Source organism: Salvelinus namaycush, chromosome 7 (assembly GCF_016432855.1).
Source record: "Salvelinus namaycush isolate Seneca chromosome 7, SaNama_1.0, whole genome shotgun sequence".
Classification (NCBI taxonomy): Eukaryota; Metazoa; Chordata; class Actinopteri; order Salmoniformes; family Salmonidae; genus Salvelinus; species Salvelinus namaycush.
In genome coordinates this window covers 25,436,008-25,451,491 of record NC_052313.1, presented here as the reverse complement: position 1 = coordinate 25,451,491, position 15,484 = coordinate 25,436,008, and the positions used below count along the sequence as shown (strand labels likewise).

Genomic DNA, 15,484 nt, shown 5'->3' with positions numbered 1-15,484 from the left:
ACCCATTCCAAATCTTTTCAGTCTCCTGGGGGGGGGGAATAGGCTTTGTCATGCCCTCTTCACAACTTTCTTAGTGTGTTTGGACCATGATAGTTGGTTGGTGATGTGGACACCAAGGAACTTGAAGCACTCAACCTGTTCCACTACAGCCCAGTCGATGACAATGACAGTGCTCGGTCCTCCTTTTCCTGTAGTCCACAATCCTCTCCTTTGTCTTGATCACGTTGAGGGAGAGGTTGTTGTCCTGGCACCACACGGACAGGTCTCTGACCTTCTCCCTGTAGGCTGTCTCATCATTGTCTGTGATCAGGCCCACAACTGTTGTGTCATCGGAAAACTTGATGATGGTGTTGGAGTTGTGCCTGGCCATGCAGTCATGAGTGAACAGGGAGTACAGGAGGGGACTGAGCACACACCCCTGAGGGGCCCCCGTGTTGAGGATCAGCGTGGCGGATGTGGATCCAGGATCCAGTTGCAGAGGGAGGTGTTTAGTCTCAGGGTCCTTAGCTTAGTGATGAGCTTTGAGAGCACTATGGTGCTGAGCGCTGAGCTGTAGTCAGTGAATAGCATTCTCACATAGGTGTTCCTTTTGTCCAGGTGGGAAAGGGCAGTGTTGAGTCATCTGTGGATCTGTTGGGGCAAAATGCAAATTGGAGTGGGTCTAGGGTTTCTGGGATAATGGTGTTGATGTGAGCCATGACCAGCCTTTCAAAGCACTTCATGGCTACAGATGTGAGTGCTACGGATCGGTAGTCATTTAGGCAGGTTACCTAAATTTCAATTTCAATAAGAATTTCTCTACGGCTGTCCATGCTTTCCTCCTGGCTACCCCAACCCCGGCCAACAGCTCTGCACCCCCGCAGCTACTTTCCCGAGCCTCACCAGCTTCTTCTTCACCCAAATCCAGATAGCAGATGTTCTGAAAGAGCTGCAAAACCTGGACCCGTACAAATCAGCTGGGCTAGACAATCTGGACCCTCTCTTTCTAAAACTATCCGCCGCCATTGTTGCAACCCCTATTACCAGTCTGTTCAACCTCTCTTTCGTATCGTCCGAGATCCCTAAAGATTGGAAAGCTGCTGCGGTCATCCCCCTCTTCAAAGGAGGTGACACTCTAGACCCAAACTGTTATAGACCTATATCCATCCTGCCCTGCCTTTCTAAAGTCTTCGAAAGCCAAGTTAATAAACAGATTACTGACCATTTTGAATCCCACCGTACATTCTCCTCTGTGCAATCCGGTTTCCGAGCTGGTCATGGGTGCACCTCAGCCACGCTCAAGATACTATTTGTATTAATTTTTTTATTTCACCTTTATTTAACCAGGTAGGCTAGTTGAGAACAAGTTCTCATTTGCAACTGCGACCTGGCAAAGATAAAGCATAGCAATCCGACACATACAACAACACAGAGTTACACATGGAATAAACAAAACATACTAAACGATATCATAACCACCATCGATAAAAAACAGTACTGTGCAGCCGTCTTCATCGACCTGGCCAAGGCTTTCGACTCTGTCAATCACCGTATTCTTATCGGCAGACTCAATAGCCTTGGTTTCTCAAATGACTGCCTCGCCTGGTTCACCAACTACTTCTCAGACAGAGTTCAGTGTGTCAAATCGGAGGGCCTGTTGTCCGGACCTCTGGCAGTCTCTATGGGGGTACCCCAGGGTTCAATTCTCGGGCCGACTATTTTCTCTGTATATATCAACGATGTCGCTCTTGCTGCGGGTGATTCCCTGATTCACCTCTACGCAGACGACACCATTCTGTATACATCTGGCCCTTCTTTGGAGACTGTGTTAAATAACCTCCAAACGAGCTTCAATGTCATACAACACTCCTTCCGTGGCCTCCAACTGCTCTTAAACACTAGTAAAACCGAATGCATGCTTTTCAACCGTTCGCTGCCCGCACCCACCCACCCAACCTGCATCACTACTCTGGACGGTTCTGACTTAGAATATGTGGACAACTACAAATACCTAGGTGTCTGGCTAGACTGTAAACTCTCCTTCCAGACTCATATCAAACATCTCCAATCCAAAATCAAATCTAGAATTTAATTTCTATTTCGCAACAAAGCCTCCACTCACACCGCCAAACTTACCCTAGTAAAACTGACTATCCTACCGATCCTCGACTTCGGAGATGTCATCTAAAAAATAGCTTCCAATACTCTACTCAGCTAACTGGATGCAGTCTATCACAGTGCCATCCGTTTTGTTACCAAAGCCCCTTATACCACCCACCACTGCGACCTGTACGCTCTAGTCGGCTGGCCCTCGCTACATATTCGTCGCCATACCCACTGGCTCCAGGTCATCTATAAGTCTATGCTAGGTAAAGCTCTGCCTTACCTCAGCTCACTGGTCACGATAACAACACCCACCCGTAGCACGTGCTCCAGCAGGTTTATCTCACTGGTCGTCTCCAAAGCCAGTACCTCCTTTGGCCACCTTTCCTTCCAGTTCTCTGATGCCAGTGACTGGAACAAATTGCAAAAATCGCTGAAGCTGGAGACTTACATTTCCCTCACTAACTTTAAACATCAGCTATCTGAGCAGCTACCCGATCGCTGCAGCTGTACATAGTCCATCTGTAAAAAGCCCACCCAATCTACCTACCTCCTCCCCATATTGTTTTTATTTACTTTTCTGCTCTTTTGCACACCATTATCACTACTTGCACATCATCATCTGCTCATCTATCACTCCAGTGTTAATCTGCTAAATTGTAATTACTTCGCTACTATGGCCTATTTATTGCCTTACCTCCTCACGCCATTTGCACACACTGTGTATAGACTTTCTTTTTTTCTATTGTGTTATTGACTGTACGCGTGTTTATTCCATGTGTAACTCTGTGTTGTTGTTTGTGTCGCACTGCTTTGCTTTATCTTGGCCAGGTCGCAGCTGTAAATGAGAACTTGTTCTCAACTAGCTTACCTGGTTAAATAAAGGTGAAATAAAAATAAAAAATTTAAGTGTTCTTGGGCACAGGGACTATGGTGATCTGCATGAAACATGTTGGTATTACAGACTCAGTCAGGGACAGGTTGAAAATGTCAGTGAAGACACTTGCCAGTTTGTCAGCGCATGCTCGGAGTACACGTCCTGGTAATCTGTCTGTTAGAGTCCCACTCCTTGAAAGCGGCAGCTCTACCCTTTAGCTCAGTGCGGATGTTGCCTGTAATCCATGGCTTCTGGTTGGGGTATGTACATACGGTCACTGTGGGGATGACATCATTGATGAACTTATTAAGGAAGCCAGTGACTGATGTGGTGTACTCCTCAATGCCATCAGAAGAATCACGGAACATATTCCAGTCTGTGCTAGAAAAACATTCCTGTAGCTCAGCATCTGCTTCATCTGACCACTTTTTTATTGACTGAGTCACTGGTGCTTCCTGGTTTAGTTTTGGCTTGAAAGCAAGAATAAGGAGGATAGAATTATGGTCAGATTTGCCAAATGGAGGGCGAGGGAGAGCTTTGTACGCGTCTCTGTATGTGGAGTTAAAGGTGGTCTAGAGATTTTTCCTCCTGGTTGCACATTTAACATGCTGGTAGAAATGAGGTCAAACGGATTTAAGTTTCCCTGCATTAAAGTCCACGGACACTAGGAGCGCCGCCTCTGGATGAGCGTTTTTCTGTTTGCTTATGGCCATATACAGCTGCTTGAGTGCGGTCTTAGTGCCAGCATCGGTTTGTGGTGGTAAATAGACAGCTATAAAGAATATAGATAAACTCTCTTGGTAAATAATGTGGTCTACAGCTTATCATGAGATACTCTACCTCAGGTGAGCAAAACCTCTAGACTTCCTTAGAAGACAACAAAAGTTGTTTTGTCAAGATCACTAGATAAACTCTATAAATAAGAGTGGACGTATTGATGATAGATTGACAGTACGGCTGAGGTGGCAGCGGTGGATCAGCGCATACATTTTTATTGTTTGCTACGTTTCATACTAACATAATGCTCTCATTTGTGTTTGGAGCTCATTACCAGTTTATATATTAGAACGTTAGCAAGATAAATGTTCCTTACCTTGAGCTAAAGAGCTTGTTGGGGAGCTAGCTCACAAGAGTAGCCAATTATGCTGTGTTGTTCCTTGCATGCGATTGGCTGAGGTCTTGGGGGGAGCGCAGCCTGGGAGACAGAGCTGCCTGTCAGGCATCGTTCAGTGCTTAAATGCCCCACGAGATCACAGGGCTCCTTGAAGTGGTGCTTTATCATGCATTTGAACAAATTAATTAATGATGCATGATACTTTTTATTATCTCGTGATCTCGACAAAACAACTTGTGTTATGTCGTGATCATGAGAAAATGATCTTGTGTTTGATAACGTTCCATTTATTCCAATTCAGCAATTACAATGAGCCCATCCTCCTATAGCTCCTACCACCAGCCTCCACTCATACAGTCATTGATTAACAAGGGTCATGGCTAGAAGGGATCCAGCTTTTGTCAAATTAATGTTAGACCCAACCAAATTCACATAGAATTATACATCTGTCATTCTCATTGAAAGCAAGTCTAAGAAGAGGTAGAGGTTCTATGTGAGCTATTTCTATGCGCCCCCTTCTGAAGTTGGGCTCTCGAGTGGAGCAGTCTACGGCACTGCATCTCAGTGCTAGAGGCGTCACTACAGACACCCTGGTTCGATTCCAGGCTGTATCACAACCGGCCGTGATTGGGAGTCCCATAGGGCGGCACTCAATTGGCCCAGCGTCGTCCGGGTTTGGCCGGTGTAGGCCGTCATTGTGAATAAGAATTTGTTCTTAACTGACTTGCCTAGTTAAATAAAGGTTGAAAAAAAGTGTCGTTTTTGCTTTTACTTTCGGTTTTGTACACCAGCTTCAAACCACTAAAAATACAATATTTTGGGTTATGGATAATATATTTCACAGCGGTTTAAATGGTACAATGATTCTCTACGCAATGGCTGCTTTTTTTGTCACATGAAATTAGGCGAACTATTTGAATTTTAGCAACCAGGAAAAGGCGGAGCGATTTCTGCATATTGCACCTTAAGCAGACCGGAACTGTGACCTTTTTTTTCAATGGTAAAATGCTGAGTATGACATCTTCATATATCAAACATCTTTGTTGTATATGTTGAACTGTCAAACACACCCCCATTCCAGCAGAACGACGATTATCAACTGGTGGCTGTATTTCAGAACAAGTGGGACAGCTGTAAAACTATATTTTGGAACCGTGTACAGCAGCAGTCAGCGTTGAAAGTAAGTAGACATGTGATTGTCGAATGTACGTCGTTCATGTATATATCCTTAGCATTATGCTGTGTGTATGTTGGCCAAGAATCACATTTTTCAGACCTGAGCTGTCAAGAGTTTCAGACCATATTATGAAACTGTCGTGCGCTAAACTTCCTGCGTATGCAGCTGTTTTGTCTCGAGCGCATGCTGCTTGTAACATTGTAGCAAACTGTTATTATTAGCTTGCAAGCTTAGCTGTGCTACAATGTTGGAAGGAATAACAGATAACCCTTATCCTAGCGTTCTCACAACAAATTATATGAAACGTTTTCCAAGAATCTACGTCACAATATTTGTCATTAAATCTAATGGCTCGCCACACTACACATTTCTTGCTGTTGGAAGACACACCCTCCACGTTTATTTATTGCACTTCCGTGCATCGGACGGGGTGGCACAAGCGTTGATCACGCCAGTCAGTAGAATTGGCTAAACAACATTCTCACGTTTCGAGGAGCGTCTATGACAGCCCAGCCGTGAATGATACAGTATGTTGTGTCTTTTCTGAAAATGAATCGAAACCGAAGGGTAATCGCAGCACCGTATGGTGGTAAACAAGCAACATCAAGGTGAGGTGCCGCTATTGCTCTTCGGTGTTTGCTATACGGGATCCTTGGGACGGCCCTACTCGATTGAAGTGTTAGTTTAAAATGGTATGGACCTCCCAAGGATCCAGAATTTGCACCGACCGTTTATCTTCTCTCCCACAGCCGCCTGCGGAGACGAGTCCTAATAGCGCATGCGCCTTTTTATTTAGTATTTTTTTTTTTTTTACTCCTTTTAAAAAGTGATTTGCATGCCATTGCTCCTCCAGTAATTTTATTCAGTATACATATATTCCAGTCAGTACAAAGATATAGGCTACTTCATACAAGGGTGAAATAAATAGGAATCTAATGTTGAATTTCACTGCATGTCAGTGGAGGCTGGTGGGAGGAGCTAAAGGAGGACGGGCTCATCGTAAGGGCTGGAATAGTGTTAATGGAGTGGAGTAAAACATGTGGTTTCCATCTGTTTTAGGTGTTCAATAACGTTCCATATATTCCATTTCAGTGAGCCCGTCCTCCTATAGCCCATCTCACCAGCTTCCTCTGCTGTATGTTCTCTTTTGCTCATAGGACCAACAATAAATCCTGACGCTACAGTATGGCCTCTCACAGCATGGAATTGGTATCCTCTCTCTGTCCTATAGAGTTTTAGGTCAGGTTTTTACAAATGCTCTTAACAGTTTGTAATGGACCTAAAATATATATTTCTGAATAAGATCCTCCAATTCACCAGGGTAGGAACCAAGACCCTGTGGATTTCAGAGTAACGTTACACCATTTTACCCAAGACCTACTTTCGAGAGGCAGAGGGTGTGCATTGTCTAAGTGGGAATGGGAAACTGGTGTTGTCCTGCTGCTAGTCCCTGTGACAATGTGGAGGAAATAAGTGGGTTACTTCATGGGGGTGTCAAGGTTCCAGAATCCTCATCAGAATGTGGAGAGGTCTCTGGATTCCACAATGGTTCCAAGGAAGATTCTGAAGTGAGGTAAGATTATGACTCAACACTACCGTTGGTTACCTAATTAAATCAGTCATTGATTGGACTGCAATCAAAACCCACTGTGCAAAAACTGGTTGAATCAACATTGTTTCCAGGTCATTTCAACCCCCATAAACAATGTGATGACATTGAATCAATGTGGAAAACTGATTGGATTTGCAAAAAATCATCAACATAAGGACATTTTGTATTCTATTTCACCCAACTTTTAACCTAAATAGTTAGTTGACAACTCAACCAAATGTAAATCAAAACTGGACGTTGAACTGACGTCTGTGCCCAGTGGGAACACACCACTTGAATTAACAAGTCAAACCATTGGCAAACACATGAAGCACTTGTAATCTTCCATAGTTTTGCCTGGTAGTACATGTATTTTGAAACATGTTAGTTTTGTTTCCGTGGATGATTTATCGCAGGAAAACGGGAGGAGACGATGCAGAGGAAAAGAAAGACAAAGAGGTGGCTGTTGTGACTGTGCAAGTGTGGTGTAGTGTCCCTCCCAAAACCAATGGAAAGGAAGACATTGCCCAGCCCCAGACTATAGAGAAGAATGGACCCCTCCAGACAGAAGACAGACAGGCTGAGGAGCCATCTCCCAACACAGGCACTGGACTCATAGCAAACTCCATCCTTACAGCACTGGACAAAAGCATTGAGGATACAGCCACAGAGAGCACAAATGTAGAAGCTCAGATATGCACTTCAGATCCTCCCCAGGGTCCCCATAAGGAAGATGGGCAAGGAGGAGGAGATGCAGAGAAGGTCCCGGCTGAGATAGATGTAGCTGTACTTGCTGAGCAGACCTCCACTGTGGTCCAGAATGAACACTCAGATAATATAACAATTACACCTGATGCTAAGGACAAATGCCCTGAAGCCTTTGCCCTCAAAGCTGAGATACCAGTAGAATCCATTACCTCTGAAACTGTGGATGAGGATTCAACAATACCCCTCCACAATGCGGAGCCAGAGAAGTGTTGTCTTGGCACTGTGGTGGTCACATCTCTCCCAGACTCCCAGCTCACCCCACCAGAGGCCTGTGAGAAGGCAGCATCTACCGACAGTGTCCCTCACCTGCCCTCATCTCCATCTCCCACTATGTAAGTTAAATGTCTATGGCTAAAACGGCTGTAGCTTCAGTTCAAACCATTGGGATTTCTGGGTGACTCTTTGTGTATTCACAGTGTGCATTACATACATCTTTCCTCCCTGTCCCCTCGTGTATAGCACTGTGATGAAGGGGGTTGATGGTAAAGAGAATAGGAGCTCTGTAGTGCACCTGAATGACAGTCCACAGGATCCTGAGGCTTCTCCAGCTTTAACAGGAGCTACGGAGCCCACACAGAATGGTCTGGTTCCCCAAAACCTCACTGGACTAGTGAAGGAACCAGTGAGAGTGAGTCCCTCTGGGACCAGCAAGAGGTGAGTAGACTCATATTTACAATGGAAATATACAACTTATCACAACTTCTTGAAATAAACTGAATGATTTAAACTGTGTAAAAATATATTTTGGGTTGTAACTTCCTTTGCCACCATTAGGGGGCATCCAAAGACCATACAAAGAATATCACACAACGGAATTGTGCAGGTGTGCTTTCAACCATCTATCTCTATGATGTAATATGAAAAGAATGCAGTCCTTAATTTTCTAAAAGTTAAGCAAAAAATGACCATGATTATCAGTGAAATGAGTTTGAGTGATATGAATGAATTACTCTGAGTGGTCCACATTACTGTTCTCCTGGAAAGGCCTTTCAAGTCTCTACACCTTTGGCGTCTCAGCGTTATTTTGAGTGTAAATTGATCTATGTTCCATACTGTTTCCTGAGGTGAACATAAACTCAGCAAAAAAAGAAACGTCCTCTCACTCAACTGCGTTTATTTTCAGCAAACTTAACGTGTAAATATTTGTATGAACATAACAAGATTCAACAACTGAGACATAAACTGAACAAATTCCATAGACATGTGACTAACAAATGGAATAATGTGTCCCTGAACAAAGGGGGGGGGGGTCAAAATTAAAATGAACAGTCAGTATCTGGTGTGGCCACCAGCTGCATTAAGTACTACAGTGCATCTCCTCCTCATGGACTGCACCAGATTTGCCAGTTCTTGCTGTGAGATGTTACCCCACTCTTCCGTCAAGGCCCCTGCAAGTTCCTGGACATTTCTGGGGGGAATGGCCCTAGCCCTCACCCTCCGATCCAACAAGTCCCAGACGTGCTCAATGGGATTGAGTTCCGGGCTCTTCGCTGGCCATGGCAGAACACTGACATTCCTGTCTTGCATGAAATCATGCACAGAACGAACAGTATGGCTGGTGGCATTGTCATGCTGGAGGGTCACGTCAGGATGAGCCTTCAGGAAGGGTACCACATGAGGGAGGAGGATGTCTTCCCTGTAACGCACAACGTTGAGATTGCCTGCAATGACGACAAACTCAGTCCGATGATGCTATGACACACCGCCCCCAGACCATGACGGACCCTCCACCTCCAAATCAGTCCCGCTCCAGAGTACAGGCCTCGGTGTAACGCTCATTCCTTCGACGATGAACGCGAATCTGACCATCACCCCTGGTGAGACAAAATCGCGACTCGTCAGTGAAGAGCACTTTTGCCAGTCCTGTCTGGTCCAGCGACGGTGGGCTTGTGCACATAGGCGGCATTGTTGCCAGTGATGTCTGGTGAAGACCTGCCTTGCAACAGGCCTACAAGCCTGTTGGTATAATTCGGGCAGTTGTTGTTGCCATCCTGTACCCGTCCCGCAGGTGTGATGTTCGGATGTACCGATCCTGTGCAGGTGTTTGTTACACGTGGTCTGCCACTGCGAGGACGATCAGCTGTCTGTCCTGTCTCCCTGTAGCGCTGTCTTAGGTGTCTCACAGTATGGACATTGCAATTTATTGCCCTGGCCACATCTGCAGTCCTCATGCCTTCTTGCAGCATGCCTAAGGCATGTTCACGCAGATGAGCAGGGACCCTGGGCATCTTTCTTTTGGTGTTTTTCCAGAGTCAGTAGAAAGGACACTAAAGAGACCTAAGTTTTCATAACTGTGACCTTAATTGCCTACCGTCTGTAAGCTGTTAGTGTCTTAACGACCGTTCCACAGGTGCATGTTCATTAATTGTTTATGGTTCATTGAACAAGCATGGGGAAACAGTGTTTAAACCCTTTTACAATGAAGATCTGTGAAGTTATTTGGATTTTTACGAATGGTCTTTGAAAGACGGGGTCCTGAAAAAGGGCCGTTTCTTTTTGTTGCTGAGTTTAGATGATTACTCAAAAGGTAGATCAAAGTGTCGTCTTCTACAGTTGAACATTAGAATGGCACTAACATTGTGCCTCGCCTGAGGCCAGACTGTACAAGAGGAATGTGGTGTAAGAACATAAGACCATGACAGTAGAGATGCTCTTCTCATGAAATGTAGAGTGTGATGCCTGCCTGTATTACGTGAAGTGCAAACGCATGCAATTCATAGAATGGCTTTATCGACTTCTCTCTCCAGTCAAAACTCCTGTGAACAAGCAAAGGAAGGTATCCAGGGTGGATTGGTTGAAGTCCCATCTTTGAAAGGCCTCTTAGATGAAGGAGCGGAGGAAGAAGTGCCAGAAACAAAGGAACAGGAGGATGAGGAGATGGAGAGTGCTGCTGCAGGGGCCATGACAGGGGATGAGACGGGAGGGGAGGAGGTCCAAAAAAGAGAGGGCCATCAGGGGCCCTGCACCTCAGCTGATTTGGAGGTGTTACAAGTGAGGGAAGAAGATGGTCCTGCTGGGGAGGATCTGGGAGTTAGGTTTGTCAATGTCTCCCTTTGTACCTTAGAACTGACTGCAGATCAGTGTCAATGTCACATAATTGAAGCAAAATGATCTTCTATTATTTGACATGTTAATAATAACATCATTAACTATCATCTGCTTTTTAGCGAGGAAGACCTGTATCGAGGAGCTGAAGAGCTCCCCCAGGGGCCAGTCAAACATGCAGGACCGGAGCCACTGTTTGAAATCACACGTCAGTCACTTTCAGATCATTTCCTTTTTTCCCAGAACACCAGTGTCTCCTTTAATGGTATACCCACACATATTTTGATTCAATATTTAGTATTCTCTTTCTCACTTTTTCTCTTCTCTCCCTATCTCAGTTCCAAAGGTTGAGGACCGATGCAGTCTGGAGCCAATGGTGGATATTACGTCCTACAGTGAGAGAGAGTGGAAGGGAAACACTGCCAAAAGTACCCTTATTAGAAAGGTCAGTTGATTAGCCAGTTACTATGATCTTATATTTTAAAAAGGAAATATGGGATTGGTTCCTTCATTTATGGACCTTTTGTAAAGATGGAATCCGGAGTAGGGTGAAACGGTGCCACTGACCGCCCCCACCACTGCTGTTTTTGTTGCGGAGCAGAGGAGCGACTGCGTTGTTTTTTTTCAAATACCAGATTGTCCCATTTTAAGATGAATATTTAGGACATTCTTACAAGATGAGTCATACTAGTTTGCTCTTCCTGTCTGGTCCCAGGGTTACACTGAGCTGTCTCAGAGGTTTGGGAGCCTGAGACGGGTAAGAGGAGATAACTACTGTGCCCTCCGAGCCACTCTGTTCCAGGTGCTCTCCACCAGCACCCAGCTGCCTGTCTGGCTGCATGACGAACACATTTCCACGGTACACCATGCTTGCATAACTAATGCTGTGTACACTATTAAACTTGTATATTAGCCCTCATACTGTCTATACCTACGACCCCAGTACCATGGACATTAGCTGCCTGATGGTCAGTATGGCTTGCCGTTATAATCTGTTGTATCTTGGTCGCATTCATTGGTGTGCACCGTAGCTAAACATTTTGCAATGGAAATCAAAAATTTCCTATTAGACAAGTTCAAGGATGTCCCTCCCCATTTTAATCAGTTTTCTTCTGTTTGGTGCATAATGAATACAACCCTGTTTCTTCTCCACAGTGGCTGGAGGAGCTGGAGGGCCTGATTGGCCAGTGGATGTTCCCCTCAGAGTGCAGACCGAGTGAGGAAAGCGAAGACGCCGCCCAACAGCTAAAACGCTACATGGAACTCCTCCAGAACAGGGTACCGCCCATGCCTTCCTTACCCAGCCCTATGTACTGTACACGTTGTACTGTATTTAAGACGGAAACACCAATGTCTTTTCTCAGACTTTCAATGGAGACGTAGCTGATTCCCAAACCTTATGGTTGTAATTATGACCACATGGGAGAGGGTTTTAATGGCAGTTTTAGAGTAGTTTGTGGTATACTGCACTGACTGCACCCTCCCTTGTGGATTGCTGTGTTTTATTGAAGCAGCCTGATATTAAACAGGAGGAGACAGGACAGATTGATCCTCAGTCTTCAGGAAACAGTTTAATACATATCTGTGGAAAGTAGACTGTATCGCAACGTGAGACCTCTGGCTGGCATCAAACAGCCTATTCCACCTCTGGAGGAATTCTGTTCTTGATTAGACTTCAAAGACTTCTCCCTCTGTCGTTAGATGGTTGGTAGCTGTACCCTAATATCACCAACTAATGGGAAAATGGTGTATACTGTCACCTTCATATTATGGTGACAACTGACTGACACTGAAGTCATGAATTGCAAGATAAGAGCAGTATGACATCCAGCCATTAAAATGTTGACTGTGTGTGAATTGTGGTTGAGAAAAGAGCAATAATTCAATATACATGCAGTATATGATTTCCAGCCATGGTGATGTTGACAGTATGTGGCGTGTGTGTGTTGTTGTGCCCAGTGGCAGGAGGCGGTGGGCTGCTCCAGTGCGGAGGAGAGACTGTGTCTGTGTGAGCGTGTGTTCCAGGGAGGGGAGGAGGAGCTGGGCCTGCTGGAAGCCCTGAAGCTCCTCATGCTGGGCCGGGCCGTGGAGCTCCACACCACCATGCAAGAGGGAGGAGACGTGCCCGTCTTCTGCTGGCTTCTCTACGCACGCGACTCTTCCGACTGCCCACGCAGCTTCCTGTCCAACCACCTGAGCCAAGTGGGATTCAGCGGGGGGCTAGAGCAGGTGAGCAGCAGGTTGCTGTGGAGATGTAACACACAAACATGGTCCCCTCCCTTGTTCAAATGAACATGCATTAATACTTCTAGATATACATAAGCCCAAACACTGTCTCTAATGGAGTTTTCATAGGCATCAATTAAACGTCTTTCAGTGTTGGGGTAGTGAACTAAATGTAGTTCAACTAGTCATTTAACTACATTTTTCAGTAGCTTGGTGGTAGTTGACCGAAATAAAAATGTTAGTTTTTTTCAGTAGTTAAGGACTTTCTTGCCATGTAGAGGTGTAGCTAACTACTGGAACTACACACTTTTTTTTGCAAAAAGAAAAACTATGGATGAAGTTGACGTTCTCTTTTTCATCATCAGACCTGCCTAATTCTGACTAATCTGAGAATTCTGTTCTCGCAACTTGTACTCTGACATTTCAGATTTTCATACTATAATTTTTCACAAAGTACTTTTTTAAAGTAACTATATATATTTTTTTAAGCTGCAATATGTACCTTTATTGGGCGACCTGACCAAATTCATAGAGAAATGGTATTTGTTTCATTAGTCCAATGTTGATAGTCCCAAAATGTTTTGCTTGTCAGCAATCAAAGTTTCAACATACAGAGATCTGACCCGTATGATGCTGCGTTTTGCATCATCGTACGGATCAGATTTCTGTATTTTGAAAGTTGCATCTCTTGAAACTTTGATTGCTGACAAGCAAAACATTTTGGGACTATCAACAATGGACTAATGAAACAAATACCAAAATAGTTTTGGGGTGGAATTTTCCTTTTTAAGGGTAGCTTGGTAAAATATATTTTCCCCAACACTGCAGCCTTTCCTGGCAGTTAAATGGTGGTAAACCAGGATCTTTTGGTATTTTAGCTGGACTTTTCCCATCCAAACCCATAGTAGAGGTACCATTTAACCGGTAGTCATAATCAGTGCTGAGCAAAACAAGAGGATACAATAGGATGGGTGTGTTTTAGCTTTCCCACAAACCAAACCTTGAAGTCTAACATGCACACACTTGCACTGTACCATCTGTTCTTATGTCCTCAACAGCAGTTCAGCCTAAGCCTCAGGGTTTTTCTGGATTGTTCAGTGACTCTTGGGAAGGTCAGAGCAGGCCAGAGATTAACATTCGAGTTTGGATTTGAAGCTTAGTATCAATGACAGAGCAGTGTCTCAGGGAAGAATGTATAACATAGTATGGGCTCGATTCAATTCCGAGCTATAGCGCAATAGAATTTAAGGCAATGTTCCCGTGTTCGGAGACTGCATTCACGTTAAGTGCTGCAATATGTCAGCTCAATCGGAAATGACTGATTTAACTCGCGCTATAGCGTTCAACTGATCCGAATAAACCAATATTCGAGCCCTAGTACTTTTAAGGGGCTTGTACAGAACTTAATTTTCAAAGTCCTCAGACAATGGATCCAATACTCCCACTACCATAATGATGTTCTAAGTATAAAGCGTCAACTCCCTATCTCATTGGTTCCTGAGTGTAGGTGGAGATGTTTCTGCTGGGGTATGCCTTGCAGTGCACCATCCAAGTCTACAGGCTGTACATGGCACACACAGAGGAGTTTGTCACCTATTTTCCCGACGACCATAAGGAAGACTGGCCCTGTGTATGTCTGGTCACAGAGGATGACCGGCACTACAATGTCCCAGTGGGCCAGCCCAATGGACTCCAGGTCCCAGAAGACCTCAATGTAAGCTGATTGGACTCAAAGTCCCTGATTTGCCACTGAAGAAGCTGCTCATGGCAGGCAGAACAGAAAGCACTCATGTTGACTGGGTGAACACTGAACATATTCCTGCCTATTGACATTATGGCCCCATTTACACCTGTTGGAAAAAGAGCTTTTGGAATCTGACTAGAATTGATGGGATGCATTTTTTTTAATAGCAGGTGTAAATGGGTACTAAAACACCCATAAAGGGTGAGAGCAGAGTAGGCTACAGTATGCAGAGGTCGATTCCTCACAGCACATTTTAGCATTGTTTGACACTGAAACCATGACCTTGAATCAATTTTAGCTACCAGTTAGTTATTGGTACTTAAATTTAGAAGATTTATTTTATGTAACTCGTGAAATACACAATTTTAAGGCACTGGTAAGGTTAGCAGTAACTGCATTACTGGAGTACAGAAGGGAGGAGTTTGTTTGATCATTTGTCCCTGCATCAGTGGCATGCCAGGTCTCTGCTTGCTGCCATACGCTCTCGAGTAAAGGTGTGGTATTATTTCAAAATATAACATGCTGACTTTAACCAAGGTGGTCTTGGAGAAAATGCATTGTGCCAATGTTGTTGCAAAATCCAGATACTGGCAACAGTTTCCTGGTTCATTGTCAAACCAGCAGCCTCTGAGTTGGGTTCTACATGTTGCCTTAAGTCATTTATGCACAATATGGGTGAACATTGGTTGCTGCCTGGAGACCATTTTGGAAGAAAAGGTTGAAAAAAAAAGCTAACACTGATTATACCACTTGGGTAAACACTTTTCTACAGTGTTCAATTTGTGCAGTATGATTGCAGAGTTTTTAAAGGAAATAAAATCAATATTTTCAAAATAAATTCTCACTACGTGTCAATGTTT

The 15,484-nt window shown here is 44.5% G+C and overlaps 1 protein-coding gene across 4 annotated transcripts; it reads left to right on the top strand.

Moving 5' to 3' along the window:
• The first annotated feature begins 5,099 nt into the window (after positions 1-5,099).
• LOC120051140 (ubiquitin thioesterase otulin-like) lies at positions 5,100-15,462 on the top strand. 4 transcript variants are annotated; one of them, XM_038997843.1, is made up of 12 exons: positions 5,101-5,253; positions 6,408-6,489; positions 6,571-6,823; positions 7,258-7,941; positions 8,069-8,263; positions 10,357-10,644; positions 10,777-10,862; positions 10,993-11,099; positions 11,370-11,513; positions 11,810-11,932; positions 12,614-12,883; positions 14,388-15,462. In XM_038997843.1, exons 3-12 carry the CDS (start codon positions 6,669-6,671, stop codon positions 14,601-14,603), a joined length of 2,268 nt encoding a protein of 755 aa, XP_038853771.1. In that variant the 5' UTR covers positions 5,101-5,253; positions 6,408-6,489; positions 6,571-6,668; the 3' UTR covers positions 14,604-15,462. The 4 variants fall into 4 exon arrangements, with proteins under 4 accessions (XP_038853773.1, XP_038853771.1, XP_038853770.1 ...); XM_038997842.1 differs by lacking the exon at positions 6,408-6,489; XM_038997844.1 differs by lacking the exons at positions 5,101-5,253; positions 6,408-6,489 and adding an exon at positions 5,530-5,858.
• Positions 15,463-15,484: the final 22 nt, after the last annotated feature.